Source organism: Miniopterus natalensis, chromosome 17 (genome assembly GCF_054644295.1).
Source record: "Miniopterus natalensis isolate mMinNat1 chromosome 17, mMinNat1.hap1, whole genome shotgun sequence".
Classification (NCBI taxonomy): Eukaryota; Metazoa; Chordata; class Mammalia; order Chiroptera; family Miniopteridae; genus Miniopterus; species Miniopterus natalensis.
The window spans coordinates 19,092,242-19,116,138 of NC_142097.1; the positions used below are offsets into that span (position 1 = coordinate 19,092,242).

A 23,897-nucleotide genomic window follows, 5' to 3' on the forward strand; every position below is an offset into this window, starting at 1 on the left:
CTCAGGATCTCGAAGGTCCTGCACAGGACCAGGCATCTGGAACGAGTGAAAGATTTGTGACTCAAACCTCACTCACTTACTAAACGGGCAAGGCCAATTTAGAGTCCAAACCAAGGAATGCTCTGAGCACGGGGGCCTATATGACTGCCCAGGTTGCATATTCAGAAAGCCAGCCCTACAGTAACCTGGATTGGTGCTGGACAGAATTATTCACATCCTCACATTCCCCTCCCCGCTAAATGATTCAACACAGAGCTGCTTCAAAGGGTGCCAGGCCCCAGGGCAGTGAAGGATTTGTTTACCATCAGGAACACTGGGATTCAAATCCCCTGGGGATGGGGGGGGAGGGGGAGAGAGAGGGAGAACAGGGAATGGGGAAGTCACTACACACACAGTGTTAGGAGCCCTTGTTAATTGGGACCAGGCTGAAACCCAGGCAGCCTGACATGAAAGATGATGTTGAATCAGGAGGAGGGTGGTAGAGCTTGTTCAACCTGCAGCGGCTGAATGTCTCTTTCATTTTTCAGGAGCATGGCCACAGTGGCACAAGGAGGCGAGGTCCACCTGTGGTGTTTTCTGCTCATGCAGAGAGGAGGGGGCTCTGCAGGAGGAGACGGGGAGCCATGGGCAGAATGCATAATTGGGCAGGGAATGCACATTGCAATAAAAGAAGCTTAAATCTTTAATCTTTGCAAATTACAGGAAACACGCCGAGGAAATAAACACTGGAGAGAGGTAGGAAGGGAAGCTGCTCTGAAAATCCGGGGAAATTTTCTTGGCTAACGCAGGGTTGTGCTGATACAAAGCAATTTTATGCTGGATGAGTCTGACTTTGTGACAGTGGCTGGGATGGCCAGCTTGGAAGGAGGGGTGGGAGGGAGGCCGGCTGTATGGCGGTGGGGTCATCTCAGCGCAAGATCGCTTCTGTTTGTCCATCCCCTGGCCAGTCCTCTCCTCTGTGCTCTTCCCTTGGAAGCTGCCCTTGTAGAGACTGTACTGATGGGCTCCCTTGCCCTCTGCTTCTGGTTGGGTTCAGCCAATGGTGGCCCAGGTGGGAAACCGGAGGACAGTGGAGGATCAGGCTGGGACTTTCAGTCTGTCAACTTTATTTGCTGGGTCCTGGCAGGTTAGCAGCAGGTCACCTTGGGAGACCACAGCTCTGGGGTGGGGAGCTGGAGGAAGCTCTGCATACCGCTCTCTCCCTGGGTTCTGATATCAGCTCGTTCTCCTGTTTCTCTTCGGGAAGTTCTCCCTCTTACCAGGCCCAGGACACTGCACCATCCCATATTGCCTTCCCTAAGCCTTGCCCACGCCTTTGCAAACAGTCCTCCATGAATTTTTCCTTGTATTATCCCATCGATGGGTGCTGTTGATTTCCTGTTTAGGTCCTGGTTGGTCGAGCCCTTAGGGGCCTCTGAGAGACTACAGGAGGCCCCTCTTTGACACCATTCACTGAAGGCCAGCCATGATGTTTGAGCCTTTTAGGGGTGCAGACCTCACTACCTGCAGGGCAGCCATGGTTTGCAAAGTTCATCCTTATATGGAGTGGAAATTGCCTGCTAATAGATTTTACCCCTGTTCCTAAAATCCCTTCTTCCACTTGACAGCCCTTCAGGGATCTGAAGGTGGATACTGTGGCCACCATAGTCTTCTTGTTTCCATGCTAACCTTCCCCAGTAGAACGGACCCAGTGTGTCTTCATTGCTGGAGGCTTTGTTAGAAGGGGGGCACTCAGGGTTGTGCTCAGCCTGGCCAAGGACCAAATTAGGAGATATGGATTGAAGCCTGACTTCCAATACTTTCAGCCATGAGATCATGGGAAAGTCATTCAGCGTCTCAGAGCGTTGCTTACCACATCTGTTAAATGGGTTCATCTGTTAAATCATAGACCTGCTCTGTCTATATCATAAGAGTGAGTGTATGAGGATCAGAAGATAGAATGCAGGCAAAGCACCATATATACTGTAGAGTGATGTGCCCATGTTGGGGGAGGAGACAGTTAATGTTAGGTCTTAGTTGTGCAACAGAGAAGAGTGGCTACACTTAATACATTCCTGTCAAATAGAATATTTACAAAACCGACATTAGTGAAGGCACTCTGTCGTGGAGCTGGGTTTGGTCTCATTACAGAAAGATTTATTCCAAGTCTTTTTAAAATGAGTTTCCTGGTGCATTCAGGCTCAGAGATTATAAATTACTTGCTAAGAAGGCTGATAAGTCCGGGTGGACGACTGGCATGCAGGAGACACCACCCTTGAGAAGCTGCCAGGAAGTGTCATGTCTCTGAAATTACAGGGGAAGTTGGTGGATGATTAAGATTCTATTCATAAAAATTCTGTTGACATACACTGGCGGCAGAAGTAAGGTAGCAGCAGACTGCCGGACAGATCAGATATGTAGATGGCGAAGTGATTATAAAATTCAAAATCATTCAAAGCATTACTGAATTCATAGCAGCTTCTTGTTACTATTTCCTCAGCCAATGAATATAAAAAAGCACGATAGTGTTCATGTGGGAGTGATGTTGGAGAAATAGCCAGATGTTAAAAAGTCATCCTCGTATTTCCAAAAGGTGAGAAGCTCAGAGCTTCCCACCCTGGGTTGTGAGCCACCTGGGGACCATCAGTTACAGTGCAGATTCCGGGTGGGGCCTGAGAGTCTGCATTGCTGATGGGTTCCCAGGGGACAATGATGCTGCTGGTGGGAGGACCACACTCTGGGTAGAAGAACTCACAGGAGAATATCCATGCATTAGCAGAACCCGCCAGGCCCGTGGTGATCTGACCTCTGCCTACCTTTTAAGCCACAGGGCCCATCCTTAGATCCAGCCACTGCAGGACACCCACGATGTTCTTGGCCTTTGCTTCTGATTCCCCTTCTTCTCCATGGCACCTCACGTGCCACGACCCACACCCTAACTCCCACAACTGCCTAGCCACCTGGCACACAGGCCTGAGACTAAGACCAAGGTCATCTCCCCTCTGAAGCCTCCCCCTAGATACCCTTTGCCTCCCTTCCAGAGCCTATTGTCCCCTCCTTTGTGCTCCATCTCTCCTCTATCTGTCATAGCACTTGATGGCATTTAATTGTTCACATGTCCCCTGACCAGACTGCGAATGCCTGACACTCCTTAAGCACTTTACATGAGGGCTGTTGGATCAATGAATGTCCATCTGCTACATAAACGGAGCCTCAACATGGTCCCTAAATTGTGAAAAAGCCTGGACTGGGCCTTTTCATCTGTATCCCTGTGTGCCTGGCACACAGTAGGTGCTCTTGGGGATTTAGTGACCAGGCAGATGTGAACTCTGAGCTGGGTGTGTTTCACCCACCTCTGAGATGTTTCCCTCAGACCATTGCCTGCTTGGCCGGGAGTTTTAACTAGAGCACGTATTTTCTCTGCATAGCACTGAGCAGGTCTTCTAGAAATTATAAAAGTCAGGTTTCTTCTCACTGTGTCAGGGATGCCTGACTGCAGCAGTGCTTCTGACTCACGGCATCATTTCTCCAGGCACCTGCAGAGACCCTCCATCCAGCACGAAGGCCACTCAAGGAGTGAGCTCAGGATCCCAGCTGCCTGCTGCGTAGCCCTGTGCTCGGGACTCTCCAAGATCAGGTCACAGCCTGCAGCTGAACTTCTGTGGATGTCCTTGTCACCAGGCACCAAGGCCAGAGTTTTTCCTGGGAGCAGAGTTGTTGGAGAAACCGTAGCAGCCACCTGCATCCGCTCCTGCTATGTTCCATCTGTGATGGAGAAAGGGGAATGGGCTACCCTTGATAGCTGCTCAGGCCTTCCAGCTATGCGGAAAATTCATGATTATTTTAAATTAAATTTTAATTTTGATCAAAGCAATATATGCACATAATTTTAAAAGCTGACTGGTACCTTGAGACTGCTAATGAAAAAGAGCAGGGCCCGGCCCCACCTCTCCCCAGCCAGCCAGCCCCGAGTCCCACTGTTCGGAGCAGCTGCTCTCAGACGCTTCACCTGGTCCTCCTGGCGTCTCCTTTCGCATGTTCATGGACATCAAGTGCTTGACGGTTATTTCTTGGTTTCTAAAATTTTAAGTCTTCTCTGCCAAAGTTCTACCTTGGAGATGAGAATATAGGCTCCTTACCTGAAGAGTCCACCGTATTTGCTTTCCTGTCACCCTCCTAGACATAGTTCTGTGATATTTTGTGTAAGTCGGTGTCCAGCTTTTACATAATTATGATTATGACTACTGGCTCCCCCAGCCTTGTAGTAGATTCTGCTTTTTATTTCTTTCTTGTGAAACTATTTTGTTCTTATTGTTTGTTGTTGTTTTTTTTATTCTTGTCTGCTGGTTTGTTTGGCTTGCTAGGTACCCTATCACAGAAATGGCAAAGAAAAGTCAAACTCCTAGAAACAGAGTAGAAAAGTGGCTTCCAGGGGCTGGGGAGAAGTGGGGAGAAATGAGAAGCAGGGAGAGGCTGGTAAAAGGGCACAAACTTTCAGTTCTAAGATGAGCAAGGTCAGGGGCTTGCATGTAAAACGTGGTGGCTGTAATTGATAACACTGTACTGTATAATTGAAATTTGCTAAGAGAGCAGAATTTAAATGTTCTCATCAAAAATATGTTTTTGAATATATTTAAATGTATTTGAATATTGGAATATATTTGAAACCAAATTCTACCTTCACACTTCATTTGTAACTTGCTGGATCTAGAATTCTATCTGAGAGCATCAGGGAAATACAAATCAAAACAATGAGATACAACCTCACCCCAGCCAGAATGGTTATTATAAAAAAGGCAACAAAGAATGTGTTGGCGAGGACTCGGAGAAAAGGGAGCCCTTGGGCACTGGTGGTGGGACTGAAAATTGGTGCAGCCACTGTGGAAAACAGTATGGAGATTACTCAAAAAACTGAAGATCGGTTTACCAGATGACCCAACAATTCCAGTTCTGGGTATTTATTCGAAGAAAACAAAAACACTAATTGGAAAAGATATATGCACCCCCCATGTTAATAGCCAAGATATGAAAGCAACCTAGGTGTCCACTGATAGATGAGCAGATAAAGAAGATGTAGTGTATATACATGATGAAATATTATGCAGCAATAAAAAGGAATGAACCCTTGCTATCTGCGACAACAGGGATGGACTTAGAGGGTATTATGCTAAGTGAAATAAGTCAAACAGGGAAAGATGTGGATTCTAAAAAAGGAAAACAAACGAACAAAACAAAAACAGACTCGTAGAAACAGATCAAAGGGGTGGTGGTCAGAGGGGAGGAGGGTGGGGATGGGTGAGAAAGATGAAGGGGACAGATGATTACTTGAATGGAGGGGTGGTGGTGACCACGTTGTAAGGTATAAAAATGCTGAATCACTATATTGTACACCTGAAACTAATATAACTAATATAACTAACATAATATTGTAGACTACCAACTATACTTAAATTTAAAAAAAAAAAAAATTTTATCCTAGAAAAAAAAGTCCCCTTTTCCTTCACCCTGGATTTGAAAGCATTGTGCCATTGTCTTCTGGCTTCAACTCTATCTGTTGGGAAGTCCCAGGCCATTCTGATCCTAGATCCTAGGTATGTGACTTGTTTTCTCTCTCCAGAAGCTTTTAAGGTTTTTCTGTTTATCTCTGTCAGCCTGAATTTTAAGGATGTGTCTTGGTCTGATTGTTTTGCCATTTACTGCAGACAGGATTTGGTGAATTCTTTTGATATGGAATATCATGTGCTTCCGTTGGGAATGTTTCTTACATTATTTCTTTGGCAAAGTCCTCTTCTTCATCTCTCAGTTTTCTTACTCTGGGACTCCTCATAGGATGTTAGACTTCTTGGATTTACCTTCTCATTTTCATATTTTTTTCTCTCTCATTTTCCATCTGTTTGTGTTTTTGTTTTACTTTTCAGGAGACTTCCTCAATTTCAGTCCTTCTGTGAGTTTGAAAAAAAATGTTTGCAATCATATTTTTAATTTCCAGTTTTTAAAACTTCTTTTTTTGAATGTTACTTTTTAATAGCATCCTATTTTAATAGCTCATGTTTATGGATGTAGTACCATCTCTTATCTCTTGAGAATTTTAATTAAAATGGTTTAATGTTTCTTTCTGGTCCCTGCATTTTTTGTTTTTGTTTAGACTTACATAGTGCCTAATATTATTAAAGCACTTTTCTAAGCACTTCACAAATATTAACTCATTTCAATCTTCCTAAAACAGCACAGATAATAATATTATTGCCATTTTACAGGTGATGGAATTAAAGCCCAGAGAAGTTAAGTAACTTGCCCAAGGTTACACTGCTGGCAAATTGTATAGGTGGGATTTGAACCCAGGCTCTAGTCTGCCTCTAGAGGTTGTCCCATTAACCATGATCTCTATTTCCTCAGCGATTCTTTCTTGTTTGGTTGGTTTTAGTTCCTCCTCCTCACACATCTGGCTTTTTGGATGTCCATTCATAGTTAAGAGGCTCTTAAAAGCTGCACTCATTCCCTGTGTGGGAGGACCTGCCAAGGGACTTCACTCGAGAGTGAGTTAACCGGCCGTTTGGTTCGGAGACTCCTGACTGCCATTCTGTGGGGGCCTTTTCTATTGAACTTGTCAGTGTCTCCAAGAAAGGGTTGCCCCAGAATCCCATTTGGGGGTGGGGTAGATGAGCCTGGCTGAAGGTCTCAGTACTCAGTGAGCAGAGTTTCAGCTCATCTGGGTTCACAAGTGGCGGTTTTCTGGACGGCGCCTCACCTGGCACTCAGCTCGGCCGCTTTCCCCAAGCCCAGAGCCTGTCTGTCAATCTTATCTTCCTGGCGAGAGATTTGTTGCTGCTTTGGGCCAAGGGAGGGTATCTGGGGGACTTAACTGCTCCTTTTACAGACTTTGAACTAATCCTCCCAGTTTTAGCTCCACTTCTCGTCTCTCTCTTTAGTAGAATCCGATGCCTTCAACCCCTGATTCTTTTTTGAGAGTCTGTGATGAGACCTGCTTGGCGTTAGCTGGCTCCCCAGTGCAGAGCCTTATCTTTCAGCCTCGCCTGCTCTGCCCAGTCAGTGACCGACCATCTGCTTTCCATCTTCTAAAAGTTTGCTGACATCTACTGTTATCTTCTCTCCTATCCACTTTGCCCTTAAAAAAAAAAAAATCTTTCATTGCCATTTAGGTGGGGTTTGGGGACAGAGCTCCATAAACACTGATGTTCAATCCACCGCGTTCAACCTGAAGTCTGGACAGTCAACCTCCCTGAGGCTCTGGAGCTCAGCAGACACGTCCCAGGCTCCTTTCACCATCCCAGGAGAAGGGGAAAGATGTTGAGAGCTGGTCTCTGTGATGTACACAGCCACAGATCCAACAAACTCTGCTTCCATCCCAATAACATCAAACTGGGATGGTTGGAGCCCTTGCAAATTTCCTTAGGGAATATCCTAAGGTTGGCCACAGTGAACACAGAGAAATCGAACTGGGTCTCCACCTCCAGTTCAGCTAGAGCTGCTCTGCCTTCCTCTGTTTTATAAATTGGGGCTGTGCGAAAGCTTTTGTTCAACACAAGGATTCTGCCATTGGAAAAAAACAAACACACAGGAAAAAATAGGAAAGAACATCAACAGACCTAACCTTATATGTCACCGAACCCTTCCTTCCCTGAGCTATTTTCATGGCAGTGCCTTTACAATCACATTTTGAACGTTTAAGGGATGTAGTGAGAGGAGAATTGCCTTTGGGTTCACAAGTAGGGTTTGGGTTTGGTTCAGCTACGTAACGAGGGGTGTGTTCTTAGGAAGCTTACGCAACCTGTCTGGGCTTCAGTTTCTTTATCTTTCAATAGGGATTATAACCCTTGACAGCAAGGTAACTGGGAGGATTCATGGGACAGAATGTTGAAGGCACATAGTCGCTCCTCATTAAAGTTAGTGTCTCCCTCATCCTGGCCCCATCAGTGTGCACAGCAATTTCTTTTCTCTCTCAACAAACATATCAACAAGTATTTATTAACCTGGTATATGTAAGTGAGCCAGACATTCAAGATCCCTAACCTCTTGGAGCATATATTTTTGTAAAAGGGGAGGGGCAAGAAAAAATAAATAAGTAAATTATATGGTATATCTGAACGTGACACATATCCTAGAGAAAAGGACAGGCAGAGCAGATGAAGAGAGGTGACGAGTGGGAGGGGCAATTGTAATTTTAAATAAGGCGGTCAAGGGACGCCTCCCTGAACAAAGACTTGACGGAGACGAGGCAATTAGCCACGTGGGTCTGAACAAAGAGGAGGATTCTAGGTGGAGGGAATGGAGACTGCAGATGCCCTGAAGTGACAGCGTTCCCGGAGTGTTCCAGAAGCCACAGGGGAGCCAGTGTGGCTAGAGCCAAGTGAACAAGGGGACAGAATAGGAGGTGACGGAGCAGAGGGGAGTAAAAGGGGGCGGATACACACCTCCATTAGAGCACAGGCTCTCAAAGTCACTCCTTTGTTCAAACATATAGTATCAAATTCATTTTTCTACAATATTAACATTTGGAGAAACCAAGGAGATAACATTTGATAAAAACGTATATTGCGTTGGAGTGAACGAAGGATAGAGGGAGATGAGAAAAGGAGGGGCCCTATTTGAGTCTATCTATCCAGAAATTGAGTTCATTTAAGAGCTCCCTGTACAGGCCCTGGCCGGGTAGCTCTGTTGGTTAGAGCATCATCCTGATACGCCAAGGTTTCGGTTTCGGGTTCGATCCCCGGTCAGGACACATACAAGAATCAACCAATGAGTGCATAAATAAGTGGAACAACAAATTGATTTTCTCTCTCTCTCCCCCTCTCAAAATTAATTAAATAAAAGAAAAGAAGTCTATTTTTTTAAAAAAGAGCTCCCTGAACACTGATTCTGGTTTCCTCAGATGTAACCACTGCCACCCCTCACCCTGGTCCCTGCCTCCCTCAGCATGGCCGTTCATGAGACAATCTCTTGGGACCTCCTTCCAGTTGCCATCTCCCCAGCTTCCTTAGGGCTCCCATGTCCTTCCATGAATTCACCCCCTGGTCACAGGTTGGACCAGGGGCGGGCACCTGACTGAGCTGGGCCAAAGATTCCCTCCCCTGATTTTTTTTTAAAAAAAAATAGAGGATCAGTGAGAGACTCTGAATAGTCTCTTGATAGTGGTAGGATGTGTAAAATATAAAACTATTGGGGACCGTGTGTGGAAAAAAAGTGTGAAAAAACCCGTCTCTACTGCAAGAGAATGAAGGGACCCAGGGAGAGGAGGGGCCAGAGAAAGAAGGAGGGACACGAGAGGGCCAGAGCCCTGTTCCAGTTGTTTCTGAAGCTGCGCCCTCCCCCGCCCCTGTCCCCTGCTGTTTGGTTGTTGAAGTTTGCCTTGGATTCTGGGGCAACACAATCCCTTTTATGCCTAAGCTTGTTTGAATCCGGTTTCTCTCATGTGCAACCCAGATAACCCACTGCCTGTTTCTGTTTTCTTTGAAGTTTCTCAGAGGCATCTACACAGAGTTTCATTTTTAACAACCTCCCGCCTGCCTTTGGTTTAATTTCCTTTAGAAAATGCTGGCCATGAAAACCGCACTCCCATAGCCTAGGACAGCTTTTCTGTCTCCTTTCTATTTGCAAGCTCCTCCACGAGAAAGGAAGTTTCCACTCAAAGGCATCTGGGAAATAAATGCGGCGTGCAAGGTTCCTCTCTGGGAGGATTCACGGTTCAGCGTATGAAAGCCTCCCTGCGATGAATACACGTGTCTAACTTGTCTAACAGGAGTTTCCCTGGTCTTCTTTATTCCTGGAACGTCAACTATCCCAAACGCCTGACATTGCACAGGGCCATCTGGGGGCACAGACTAGGCCCACGTGTGACTGACGGAGCCTGCCTTCTTTCGAAGGGCTCATTTCCAGGGCGCCCTGCACAAGCATATTTGGCTAAGGGGGGTGTCCTGGTGCACGGCACTGTCAGCCCAGAGGAAAGGACTCTTGATCATTTTGATAGTCACCTTCTTTTCACTAAGCAGGAGTCCATTGGGCTGGGTCAACCCGACAGAGGTGCCTTTTCCTAATTCACCTATGGGTCCCAAGGTCCTTTCCGTCAGTCAGAATTACACCCAGGGGGTGGTCCCCTCACTCCTTCTTAAATTTCTGAGAGATGAAGCTGCCCAGGCCAGGCAAGAATGTCAGAGGCGCTGCTTTGAACACATGCGACGTCAGATGTGGAGGTGTTTTAGGACCCCTGTGACAGCTGTGAGACACGGACAGTGTTCCCTGCCTCTGGGACCGCGTGACTGTCCCCCCAGCTTCGACCGTCATTATTGCCCTTCTGCTGGGTACGCTTGGCAGAGAGCTCTCATTCGATCCCTCAGCCACCTGCCAAGGGGATGGTTTTACTTCTTCTATTGATCTGTTTCACAGATGAGGTAACTGAGGCTCGTTCACGGGCCCTCTGTCACACCAAGAGTAGTGGGAGAGCTGGAGGTTTGACCCAGTGTCGGTCTCCATGATGCTACTTTCCTGCCCTATGACACTGCCTCTGTTGTCAAGCCATACGTGGCCACTCCCTCGAGAGACATATTTCAATTAATTTCTTCTTTATCATCACCCAGACGTCTCCTGTAAGGACTCAGGCTGCTTTCCCCTGGGGCTGGGAGGAGGGGGGAATGCCAGGAAGCCACGCGGAGTGTGCGGCCCGGAGGCAGGGAGGCGGCCTCTCTCCTGCGGCCCACGGGGGGGAGGCCCGGCTGCCACAGACCTCGGGGGCAGGACTCATTTCCATGGCCTCATTGCTCTCCTCTTCCACAGGAGGTCCAATAACAAATATGCTCTGATGCTTGTAAGGCAGGGTCTGTTTTTGGACCAAGATCCAGCTCCCGGGACCCAGGGTTATTGGGGGCCCCTGTGGTCATTAGACACGGGCTGGCCCCTGGGATGTCTGGAGAGCCGGGCTCTGCTGGTCAGCGTGCAGGATGCCCGAGCTTGGCGGGGACGCACACCTCCGTCCATCTGCTGGAGCGGTGGCATTGAATTACTGAATTTAGAAAAGTGGACGGGATCAGCTGTTTCCTTAGCCAGTGGCAGACGGGGTTTGGAGGGCCTGGAGCATGAGGGCGTGGTTGGGAGGTGTTGCTGGAATGACCCTGGGGTGCCCATTTTACCTTTCAGTGGAAGGAGTAGGAGAACTGACTGTCCCATGAGGTAAGTGGCCACACGCACCTCTTCCCGCCAGGGTGCTCAAGCGAGAGATGTGGGAGGAAGGGGGAGCCTGCTGGTGGGGGGAGAGCCTGGAGTTTGCCATCAACCCTGGGTGGAAGCCTTCGCTGCCTCAGAAGCCTGGAGGGCCGGGCGTGGTGAGGGCTGGGCACAGGGTGGGGGCTGCGGGCAGAGGGGGCTGGGCTGCTTGGCCTCCATCCCCTCCCCATCCTCAGCTCCAGTTTGAGGGCTCAGGCCTCCCTCTTGCTGGAACCTTCTCTCTCCTCCACCCTCCCCTGTGGTCCCTCCTCAGGCCCACCTCGTGAGCCCCTCCCCCATTCCTAACAGCATTAGTCTTACTTGGGTCTCTTTTGCAGCCACGGCCCCACTCCTGGCCCCTCTTTACTTCCTCCACCTGGTGGAGTTCTAGAGGCTGCCAGCATCCCTAGGCTCACTGGCTGCATGGCCCCATCTCTGCTTCTGCCTTCACATCGCCTGCTCCTCTGTCTGACCTTCCTGCATCCCTCTTACGAGAGCCCATCTGTATAACCCAGGATGATCCCAAGACCCTGTTCAAATGCCCCATGCACTAGGATGCTTTCCCTGACCCCCCCCCCCCATGCCGCCACCTTCCCCTGCCCAGGTGGAGGCCCCCATCCCTCCACAGCACCGGGCACACCCGGGTCACAATGGACTGCAACTGCGTGTCTCCTCCAGCCTGTGGTCAAGGCCTGTCTTTTCCACCTTAATGTCTTTACTTTGGCGAGGAGCCTGAGGTGGCATACATGGCGAATAGATTGTTTGAATGGAATAAATGAATAAATGAATACATGCAATAAGCTTTGAGCCCCGTACACACACAGGCCCCCAGGGGCTCACACAGGTACGGTGCCGGCCCCCTGAGTCCCTACCTTTTGGCTTTCCAACACTGCACAGCCTCCCCACCTTCCCCCAGTGAAAGGAGCCTGCCTTCCTTTCTGCTGGGCCTCCTAGCTGGGCTGGGATGTTCAGTATGGCTGGGAGAGGGAGGGGCTGGCTCATCCTTTCCTCTTCTCCTAAAATCAAGCCAGGACCTGGCTTGATTGACCAACCATACTGTTGATTCAAACCTTCCTCCATGGCTCCTCTCAACACCTATCCTCACCCTACCTGCCTCCCCTTCCCAACACTCCCATCATCTGCCCCTCTCCCATCTAGTGAAATCCAAAGAAACTCATCCCAGTCCATGCCAAGGGCATCCTTACCACTCTCCAGCGTGCCACCAACTCTTCGGTGGAGATCAGTTCTTCATGGAGTGGGCCACGACAGCCCACCCGAAGCAAACCAGTCTTTCAAAGTCCTGCGCCCCTCCACCATCACCCACGGCCCAGGTCCATGTGCCCAGCTCACCTGTCTCTCCCCAGATGGGCAGGTATTCATCTTGCTGAATGTCCAGCATGATCTCCAGCCCGTTGCCTGTCCCCCCCTTGACCGTGGTGAGCAGAGGTTTGCCATCCTCGCCTGAGTTAAACATGTAACACTTCCCATATTTTGTAAACACCTGAAGGAGAGAAGAGAGAGAGAAAGAGAGAGAGAAGCACATGGGTGACTTCAGACAGGGCTCCAGAGACAGGTGAGACCCCAGAAATCCAACAATAGGCTAAAGTCCCCACAGTTCACCACAATCAACCCCTCTTGGGGACCAATGATTTCTTGCCCTGGCTAATGGCTTGACTTTTGTGATGTGGGATTCTGGCATCAAAGAACAAATCTGGATGCCAGATTTGTTCTGGCAAAACCCCTCTGGGGTTTGCTACAATGGCACCTGGGCTCTTCTCCCTCTGTGTGCTCCCTCTGTCCACTTCCAAGTGTCAAACACTGTTAGTAAGTTCTTGACCCTCCAATCTGCACCTCTGGCCCTGAGACCCTCTGGGCTCCAGACACGCTGATCCCACTGCCTAATCAGCATGACCTCAGGGGGACCACAGACCCTCGGCACTCAGCACGTCCCAGTGGGAACAGATCTTCCTCAGCTCCCCCGCCCCCACCGCTATGGGTCTCCCGCATCCCTGTTCTAGGAAATAGCACCCCTACCTGCCAAGGGCTCACGCCAGGCCCTCAAGTGGCTGCCCAGGCTTCCCATTCCTAATCCTCAAGCCCCACGCAACAGCAAGGCCTGTCCACGCTGTCTCCACAACCCCCTTGCACTCTGCCTTCTGTCTTCTGCATCGCTGCATCCCAGGACCCAGGCATTTTGTCCTGGGCTGCTGCAGCCTCCTAGCTGGGCTTCTGGATTCCAGACAACTTTCTCTAGCCCATCCTTTAACCGTGGTTCTCTCTTTCTGACATGCCAACCTGATGTTGTGAATCCTGTGCTTAAAATCCACCTGGGCTCCTCTTCCCCCTTAGGCTGAAGTCCAGGCCCTTCACACCTAGCCTTCTATGATGCCTCCACCTCCACCATCTACCATTTCCCTTCTGAGTCCCCGGAAACCCACTAGAAGGTAAGCTTTGTGGGCTCAGGGACTACATCCACTGAGATATCTATCCCTAGTGGCTAGGGCAATGCCTGGCACATGAGGGCGCTCCAGAAATATATGTCGAAGGAAGGAAGGAAGGAAGGAAGGAAGGAAGGAAGGAAGGAAGGAAGGAAGGAAGGAAGGAAGGAAGGAAGGAAGGAAGGAAGGAGTGGGTGGGGCCAGATCAAGCAGCTTGCAGCACCCCAAGAAGTGCCCTGCTGGTTCACACACTTGTAGCTTTCTCATTCCTTTTCCTGCCTGGGCAAACTCTAGTTGTTCTCCAAGACTGGATTGATGCTTTCCTGAGGGTTGGATCAAGTTGGGGTTACCCCCCACCCCCAACACACACTGTCCCCCTTACCCCTTCACCATGGCAGCTACCACATGCTACTGAGCAGCTGGTCCTACATCTCTCCTGAACTTGACTCTGCCTTTCATTTCTGAATCGCAGCACTTAGTACCTGGCCTGGAGCACAGTAGGTGCTCCGTCCACTTTTGCTTGATGAATGCACAATTACAAAGATACAGTGTGATGGTGTGGGAAAGCCCAGAGCAAGGGATAGAGCTCTTTGTCCAAGTTTGATGTTGTCACTTATTAGTTGTGTGACTTAAGGTGAGCCAAAGAAACCCTCTAAACCTTGATTTCTCCATCTATAAAACAGTGGTTCTAGCCCTAGCCAGTGTGGCTCAGAAGAAACCCTCTAAACCTTGATTTCTCCATCTATAAAACAGTGGTTCTAGCCCTAGCCAGTGTGGCTCAGTTGGTTAGGCATTGTCCCGTGCACCAAAAGGTTCCCAGTTCAATTCCCAGTCGAGTCACATGCCTGGGTTGCAGGCTCAATACCCAGTGGAGGGTATGCGGGAGCAGCTGGTCGATGTTTCGCCCTCCCATGTATATATGTCTCTCTCTCTCCCTTTCCCTTCCTCTCTCTCTAGAAATCGATAAAAATATTTTAAAAAATGGATGTTCCAGTCCTTGTCTTAGCTAGCTCCCAAGGTTATTGAGAGATCGACTGAGGTAATACGTGCAAAAGTGCTTTGAAACTATAAAAACTCTCTCCAAATTCTAGGGTTGTTATGATTACATAACTGCTTTGAATTTTAAGCGGAAGCCAAATTACATCTGGCAAGACTGGCTGGAAGAGAGCCAGGCCAATGGTATTGGATTCCTGCAGCCACTGAGATTTGGGCCTGGGTCACCTCCCCAACCATGCTCCACTGCACTGTCTCCTCCTGGCACGGAGACCAGAGATACTCTTCGGCTTCCCATCCTTCAGCACAGGGGCAGGTAATAGCAGGGGTGAGTGCTGCAGGCTGCCTTGCTCATGCAGATCTTGATGGCTGCATGGAAGGAAGGGAGAGGGGCCTCTACCATGTGCCAGGCACTGTGCTAGATAGATGCTTACCTATGTTGTCTCATTTAACCCCTGCAGCTGTGATCACGAGTGGTTATTGCTGCTCCCTTTGTGCAGGGGGGGAAGCCAAGGCCCAGAGAGGTTAAGTGACTTGCCTAAGGTCACACAGCTATTAAGCAGAGAAGCTAGAATTCAAGCTCATATCTGTCTGATTCTAACACATGTGCTCTTTCTGGGTGTGCTGTCCTGGGTCTTTGTCATTGGGATGTTTCTGAGCCATATACTCTTCCCTTCTGCCTGGCTTTTTCTGTCAGTTAATCAATATTCATATGCATGTGGTCCTACTATGAGCAAGGATTTGGGAATTGCAAAGAAGTACAAGCCTTACTACCTGCCTTCACGATCCATAGGAAGGGTCATCAAAACAACAGATTCCACATTTTTCTCCTCTAGACAACATGGCTCCGAGTCCCTGGCAGCCAAACTATTTGAAAACAGACAAGCCCCACTCTCTCAGCTTTGTGGTGGAGACGGCTGGAACATGATTTTTCAAACTGAGCTTTATCATCAGTACTGTATACAGCCACTGAACTTGGCTAATGAAACTTTCCCCCGGAGAGATGCTCTTGGGGACCTCTATAATGAATGGAGGAGAACATTTTATAGTTAGCATGTCCATTGAAAGGGGATGAACCCATCAACCCATCTGGAGTGACTTCGGGGTGCTCCAATAGAGTTTTTCTTTGTAGACCCACCAAATAACCTCTTTGGTTCCAAAATTGTTTATAATATTAATTTCCCTATCTATCTAAAGAGAGTTGTAAGTAAAAGTACATTTCAGCTTAGCACCAGATCATTACAAATTCTAGCCTCCCCCCCTCCATTTGGTACTTAAGCTTTAGAATATCATGCTGTGTGGCACTGATAAAGGTATTGACCTCTCTGTGCTTCCGAGGGTGATGACAAGGTATGAGAACTAAAAGGGGAGTTAGAGATGATTTCCCCCACCCACCTGACTTTATAGGTAAGGAAATGGAGACCTGGGCCAGAGGAAGTGACTTGCCCAAGGCTATGCAGCAAGGATGTATCCATTTGCGACAGGGACTCCTGGCTCAACCTATTTCTTCCTCAGCCTCCCTCAGTTTCTCCACTTGCAAGAGGAAATGGAGGGTCTATGGCAGTGCTAAGTTCAGATGATCATTGACTGAGTGCCTGCTCTGTGCCAGGCACTGGCTGGCAACATCGAAGCCTTGTGAATCAGTCTTTCCCTACAGAAGAGGGAGCAGACAGGTCCTTGAGATGGGAGTGATAGAGACTTGCTACCCATCCTTGATGCCTCCTTACAGGCCTGGGACTCATCCGAGGCCCAGGCCACAGCTCCTGCAGGTGCCTCAGTGTCAGTCCCATCTCTCCTGCTCCCTCCTCCTGGGCATTGGTATAGGGACAAATGCATGAAGTTGCCAGGTGTGGACTGACACAGAAGGGAGCTTGGTGGGGACTGGTGGCAACCACAGTGGCAGAGGGTGACCACAGCCATGTCTGAGAGACGGCCAAGGAACAATCTACAACAGCCAGGTTCTTTATGGAGTCAGACCACCATCAAGAGGCCTAACACCCTTCTGCGGCTTCCTGGTGCATTTAAGATATAGGCCCAAATCCTCACTGGGTCTCCCATGGCTCGGCAGGGGCTCCCTCTCTCCCCTCCCACATGCTTCACACCCTCTGGGCTCTTCAGCTCTGGGAGTGTGCGGCCAGCTCATCCCCACGCGGCCTTCTGTTTACTGTTCCTTCTGCCTAGAGTGTTCTCCCCACATCCTTCGCCTGGCTAACTTGTGATCCAGCCTTGGCTCAAATGCCAAGTCCCCAGAGGCCTCTCTTCAGCACCTGGCTCCTGCTGCCAGCTTCCACTTAAACTGGGGCTCCTTGGTATACAACCTTGCACCCCTGCTTTCTTCCTTTATAGTACATATCAAAGTATGCAACTAGGTTATTAGTTGGACACGTCTTACACTGAACTGTAAGCTCCAAGAGAGCAGGGACTGTGTTTGTTTTGTTGCGTGAACGAGTGAATGGGTTCCAAGGTGCTGTGGCCCCCCACCCCCTTGCCCACCTCTGGGAGGCGCCCTGAGATGGTCCGGTTCTGGCGGGAGCTCAGGCCGACACCTCATCCAACTCCCCTCCCCTCCCTTTCTCTGCTCTGGCCTCTCAGATGCCCACTTAATTTTACCTAAGCATTTTTTTCTTGCTCCCCTGTGAAGGTATTAGAGGAAATAATCCTGTCAGGAACTAAGACAGTTTACTTTGGTGGGGGCAGGAGAGGGGGCGCAGACACAGCAGGGCACCCTCAGTTGGCCCGCCTGCCGCCTGCTGAGCCCTCTGCTCTGCCCAGCTTTTCTGAAAGGATTATTTTCCTTTCCACTCAACATCAAAGGCTTGAGGGCTATTGACACTCAGTGCAGTTTTGCTACAAACTTGGGATAAGATGCAGCTCTCTTTCCCCATCTCGGGGCATAGTGATGTATAAGAGTAACACACGCTTCAAATTTAGGCTTTATCACCTCCAGCCGAAACCCACAATTTATTTAAGTCCAGACTGTCAGTCAGGTGAGCTCGCTGCTGCTTCAGACCTGCCAGTCTCCCAGGCTCATCTCTGCTCCCCAGTCCCACCCCCTGGCAGGGCTGGGTGTGCAGGGCTGCTGAGCGTCTGGAATTGCTCTTAGTTGGGTTGATTTGGAAGAATTCATTTCAAACCTGCATCTCCAGGAGTGACGGGGGATCCTGAGATAAAAACGGGGCCACGACTATCATTTCCATTGCGAACATTTTGCATGCGCCTGACAGTTTAGAGATGGCATCTACTTCAATGACTCAATGGCCCATGAAGTTAGAGGAAAAGGAACTGATAGTTCCTGAGCCTCTGCCTTTTCTCCTCTGCAAATTGGGCGAGATAACCTTGCCGTGTGCATGCGGGGCCTAAATGAGGGAATGAAAGTAGATTTGTTTGGAAGGTTCATAATAGATATTTTTACTAGTTATGAATCCATACCCGGAGTGGGGGGATTAACTGTTTCTCCTTTCAGCAGAAGACGGATCCGTCTTTTGGGTCATCGGGGTAGGTCAGAGATGAACAAAGACTGGGAGGATTGAGTGGTCCTGTCTTGCCCGCTTACGCTCATCCTGAAGTAGTCAGAGGGGAAGCAAAGCACCGGCGCCACTGACTGCTTAGTCCTTAATAAGCTAAGCCTGCTGCTAGAAGCCCAGGGCGGCCAATGAGATACGGGGACCGTGGAGTTCTGGAGGAGAGGGAGATGCTTTGATGCTTACAACTCATTTTGAAAATCTATTTTTAAATTCCAACAACTGAATTTTACCCAGTTATTGGTACAGTGGATAGACACCACCAATCCGAACTTGGCACATTCTAAATCAAAGAAACACGGATATGGGGGCAGGGAGAGGGTCTCACTGCCTTCTAGTAGCTCTTGAGTCACAGACTGGCTTTGCTGCCTTCCCTGGAGTGCCACTCACTTTATATTTGCTGTCACTAATTTGTGCAACAGCCCAGCCACGTTGTTATCATCTCCCCCATTTTACAGATGAGAAAACTGGGGCCCAGAGGGGCAGAGCCAGGTCACAGATCTGGCAAGTGGAGAATCCAGGATGAAATAGATCTTTTCCTAATTCCAAACCTGCGCTCTCTGCTCCCTGGTCCCTTGTAGCTACAGCTCACACCCATACACCCTCCCAACCAGCTCTGTTCCCAGCAGGTGAGATTGGTGCCTTGCTAACACTAGGGCTCTCCCACTTGGCAGTGGGGGAGGTAGATCTCAGAATCAGGGAATCCTGAAAAAACGCAGGCACCAAAAATATTATTGCCCAAACATCTCATTTTGCACATGGAGAGTCTAAGGCCCAGACAGGTGAAGTGATCTGTCCTAGGTCACACAGCTAGTTTGGGGGCAGAGTTGAGGTCTGACCTGGGTTTGCTGGCTTGGGTCTGTGTGTGCTCTTCCTCTAAAGCCTCTATCTGCATATGCAGTGGGCTGCAGATAATGGCTGGCCCCCCCCTCCCAGGCATTGCATCAGGAATAAGAGAAAGATTGGCAACTGCTGCCTGCCCAGGTGCCAGCATCCAGGCTCGGCCTGATCTGTTGGGGCGCCCTGCCTTAGAGTTCCGGAAATGTGAAGTGGAGCCCTTGCTGGGAAATTTAGGAAAAGCTGGTACTCATAAAGACACAGTTTTCTGGTCCAATTAACAGTGCAACCAACATTTCTACACCACGTACCTATTTAAGAAAATAAATTATGGATTAGCTCCCTTACGGACTGCTGAAACACCCACTTACCGGCACACAACGGGGCCTGCAAGCTTCAAACCCTCCAAGCCATTCATTAATCCTGACCTTTAAGGCTTCTCCCAGGCAGTGGGTTTCTTGTCTCATCTTGCTTACTACACTTGCAGGAAATGAAACTGTACTGCTCCAAAATGCCTCTAAAAAAAAAAAACCCTTTTTTTTTTTTTTCCCTCCCTGAGTTGATAGAGCTTTCTTCTCGATGAATTGCTAAAGTTTCTCATTAGGCTGTTTGCAAAATATTGTGCATGTTGAAGCCAGCCATTTAGTGTCATTTGTTTTTCTCTAACTCCTCAAACACGTTTCATACAATCGGAAAGTGAGAAAGTCTGTCAAATAGGTTATCAAGCTTCCAGTACACAAAATGAATCTGTCTTTTGTTTTCTGAAGCTGCAATTAATACGTTTGAAAATTAAGTACAGCCGAGGGATGTATGTGTGAGGAGGCTGCCACAGACGGCCAGCTCTCTGATGGCGAAGACTGTATCCCTGACAGGATCATGAAAAAGTCGGCTTGCTCAATCATTTGGTCCTGTCCCAGGAATTTCTGACCATCCATTATTATGTTCCAAGGACTGTTGTGTGACTCTGCCCACAATGCCCCCATAATGAGATTAAAAAGGCAATTTTGACAAACACCTAGGAAAGCACCTCCACGTGGCAGGTGCTGTCCCTGGGAGTGTAGGAGATGAGGGACAAGCCATACTTTTGCAACCACTTGTCCTTTCTTCCCAACAAGGGGGCCACCATCTCTCTTAGGACATCCTTAATATCAATCTCCTTAGAGGCTACATTTCTTGGGGGGTGGCGGGGGGAGCATGAGCAATCAGTGAGCATTTACCATGAGTCGGGAATGGTGCCGATTGCTTCATGTACCTTCTATTTTTTAAGGCCCATTGATGTAGATATTCTCCCCAGTTCGCAGATGAGGAAACTGAGGCACTTCAAGGCTAAATGCCTTGTCCAAGGTCCTACAGCTAGAGAGCGGTTCTCCTTTTCCCCTTTATGCTTGGGTTGTCAGAAGAACGCTTAGCATGATTTGAATGTATGATACGGTAGTGGGACCCCCTTCTCTGTGCCCCTGTACCCATCTGCTGGGATATGACATTTCCTGGGCCATTTTCACAAAGAGGCCCTGGATCTCTCCTCTCCCAGCCTGAAGCGCAGTTCAGGCCTTTTCTGCTGGGCAGCTGTCCAGACAGCTTCAGCCCGTGCAGGAGATGTGTGAGCGCCACGCAGGAGAAAAGAGCAGCGAGCGACTGCAATCTCTCTGTCGCCTGGGAAAACAGCACCCGGCTCTGGGTAATTCTGAGTGTTCGCCTTCAGCCCAAACATTTTGCCAGCAAAGGTTCTGTTGGCGGGCGGCTCGCCGAGGGAGAGGGAAGCGTGAAGGCGTTCCAGGGGCTCATCTGGAAAGTTGCTCGAAAGGCCAGGCCTCCGCTGATGGATCGCTCCTGACGCCTCACGTGAGAATCCAAGTTGGGCCCGACTTGAGGTTCTGAAGTGGGAGGTGGGGAACCGGCTTCCAAGTTGGACAGCAGCTTGGCTGGTGGAAGTCTGGGCTTGATGGAGGCTTTACACGGGACCCAACGGCAGCTTGGTTGCTCTTTCTGCTGAGAGGCCCTCCGCTGTCTGTCTCCTGTGCAGAGAATTTTCATCTCCAGGTTCCCATACCTGGCCCCGTACCAGGCACAGAGCAGGCACTTCGTGGGAGGTGTCTGGGCAAGAGAAAAAGTCAGGCGTGGAACTGGGAACCAGGCAGCCCCAGCTTCCAGGGCTGGCTCTTCACTGATTTGGGGGAGACATTTTATTTCCTTTGGATCTTGATCGCTCATCTTGGAAATGCTGGTAAGAGCACCTTCCAATGAATTACCGTAAAGATCAAAAGGGCTTTAATGGGTCTGAAAGCACTTTGCAGAAAAAACAGTCTTCAGCCCAGGCAGAGAGCATTGCTGTTTACGGTTTGTATGATGCCTGAGTTCCTCCAGAGCAGGGGAGGGAAAGAGCTGTTGTTTGGCTGTAGAAACGGAATCTGAGCTGTCGTTCCATCTGGGACCACGTTGGTGGCTCATCCATTCATTCGCATAGTGAACATCTATGAACCCCTCTTGTGTTTTAGGCACCTTCCCAGGCGTTGGGGATGCAGAGATGAGTCAACCCGTAAGGAACCAGTTCGTAGGGAGGGTGGCTGGGCAGACTGATGCTGGGTGGTGCCAAGTGCTCTGGGAATGCACAGAAGGAAGCTGGCTGGTGGGCAGTGATGGGGAGAATGTGGGAGGCCGCTGCAGAATTCTCCCTAGGGACAGTAATAGGTGCCACCAATGGTATTTGGCAGGTTGAGACAGATCCCTCAGATGGCCTCCTGGTCTTGGCAGGGCCATGTTGATGCTGTCAGGGAGCCCAGAGGTGCGGGTCTAGGGTGCTGGCTGCCGGCTGAGCCCCGCCTAGCTGCCTATCATTCTAGTTCTTGTGCGCATCCAGAACCTAATCCCCAAGCTAGACACCTACGGGCTCTACTAACAGGCAGGCAGGATTTTTGGAAGAACAGTCTCTGGAGTCACATTGTCCTGGCCGAACACCTACTGTGTGTCAGACATTGTACACAATGAATAATGGAGCTTTGCTGTCAGATGGTACATACTCATTAAGACAGAGATGCAGTGACTGAGAGGAAGTGGCATCTGGTTCTGTCCAAGGAAATCGGTGTCAGTCCTAGAGGTACCTCCCCACCAAGCCTGAGTCTCTGACCTGCCCAGTGTCAATAGGGATGGGGCACGTTTCTAGCCAGCCAAGGCTAACTCCGAGGAGTGAACTCTTAGCTGTTGCAGGAGTTGGGGATGCAGAGATGTGGGGAGCAGGACTCAGGAGGGGTTTCCTGCGTTCAAGGAGGGCAGAGGCTCAGGAAAAGTGAAGGAGAAAGTGTGGCTGCCAACTGTCCACAGTCCCTTTACCGTTTCCCTCTGCTGCCCTCCTCCCCCACTGCTAACCCTACTGATATTCCAACTCTCAGGCAAAGCAGACTGGGGGCCGGGTGGCACCCAGACACCCTGGGGAGGTGGCACCGAGTCCTGCCACATCCGGCTGCTCTGGGGTGCAGAGCCCCACAGTGGGGCACATCTTCGTCCGCATTCTGATTACTCATGATATAATGAAAGTGCCCGCAGAGGGTACCCACTTGATAAAATTAGCGAATGTAATTATTATTAGGCAGGACTGTGCAGCTGAGTCCTGAAATCTGAGCTTCTACGGGATGTGGCTTCTGGGTTCGTGGCCCTTGCCACACGTCCTTTTATAGCTCAGTGCCTGATCCTGTGAGCACAGCCCTGTGTCCATTTCTCAGTGCTGCCTGTGGGACCTATAGGAATATGTGCCTACTTGGTTTTCCTGTGGCGTGCCCAGGTCCTTTCTGGAACATCCCTTGGGTATTCTCGTATAAGACGTTTGTATCAGCCTTGCTGGAAGTTTCTGCTTGTCTGAACTTCACTTCTCCCGCGTGTTTCCAGCACCTATCCCAGGGGCTCAGGTGGGCTTCACCCTCCCACTGTGAGTGTGTTTTATACCCGGATAACCGACCCTGACATAAGACACGTGTCACTCCTTGCATCTGCCTCACTACATACCTTCTGGGAATCGCCCTTCTTGTGAGCAGATGTGAGATGGGAGAGAAGAAGGGAGGGGACCGGCGATGTGTTCTGTTGTGTTTCTGGCTAATTTTGCATTATTCTACAATGCTGCATTGAAAACGATGCAGCAGTGAAAACCAAATGATGGTTTATGATGTTTACAGAGGAAAAGCAGCTGTTCCAATTAATGCAAAGGCTAAAAACAGTCTCAAGGCGGGTGGATTCTAAAAGCTGATCAAGAAAAGGTCAAATAAGTAACTACCCACATGGCACTGAAATCCCCACACCGCATTCTGGCCCGTTTCATGGTTTCGCACTTAGAGTGTACTTCATCATCTTCAGGAACTACTCAGAGGATGTCACTGTCTCCTAGTTCTTCCCCAGGGGGGGTCCAGAGGTTTCGTCCCATGGGATTTTAGCAGCAAGGCTTGCGCGACGAGTGGTTGAAGCCATTGCAGACTCAACAACGCAGAGGCTTTTCGGTAGTTTAATCAGATTGCTTTCCTGGCATTTGCAATTAAGGCCCGGCTGGCAGATCCCCAGCATGCACGATGCCGCTCTCCTTCCAGGTCCCTGGCAGATGTAACTGATTGATCACAACACTCTTTCCCTCTGGCTCACAGTTTCTTTCAGCCCAACAATTCTGGAGGCCACTATGAGCGAGATGAATCCTATTTAATCCTTGTGCCAGAAGAATGTATGCTCTGCTGGGTGTGCCAGTGTTTCTGTGCTCAGGGACAACATCTGAAGGTGGGGAAGGTTTGGGCACATGCCACAGGACAATTTGAGGGGCACTATCTTGGGGGTTTAGGTAGAAGGGACTCTAGCCGGTGACAGTGGCAGAGACAGGACTTTGTATATTTAAATATATATATTGCTCAGACTTGGGCCCTGCACTATAGTGGTGCGAGTGTAA

The 23,897-nt window shown here is 49.5% G+C and overlaps 1 protein-coding gene and 1 long non-coding RNA gene across 2 annotated transcripts in view; one reads left to right on the forward strand and one right to left on the reverse strand.

Annotated features, from left to right (window-relative positions):
• Window positions 1-3,938, forward strand: part of LOC107532589 (uncharacterized) — a 50,034-nt gene extending 46,096 nt beyond the window's left edge. The window contains exon 3 of the long non-coding RNA XR_001602756.2: window positions 3,512-3,938. This is a non-coding gene — a long non-coding RNA (uncharacterized LOC107532589). The remainder of the gene's footprint in view (window positions 1-3,511) is intronic.
• ASIC2 (acid sensing ion channel subunit 2) overlaps window positions 1-23,897 on the reverse strand; it is a 206,647-nt gene that overhangs the window by 56,714 nt on the left and 126,036 nt on the right. Inside the window, exon 2 of the mRNA XM_016207016.2 lies at window positions 12,544-12,694. Within this exon, the coding sequence (XP_016062502.2) occupies window positions 12,544-12,694 (151 nt within the window). The remainder of the gene's footprint in view (window positions 1-12,543; window positions 12,695-23,897) is intronic.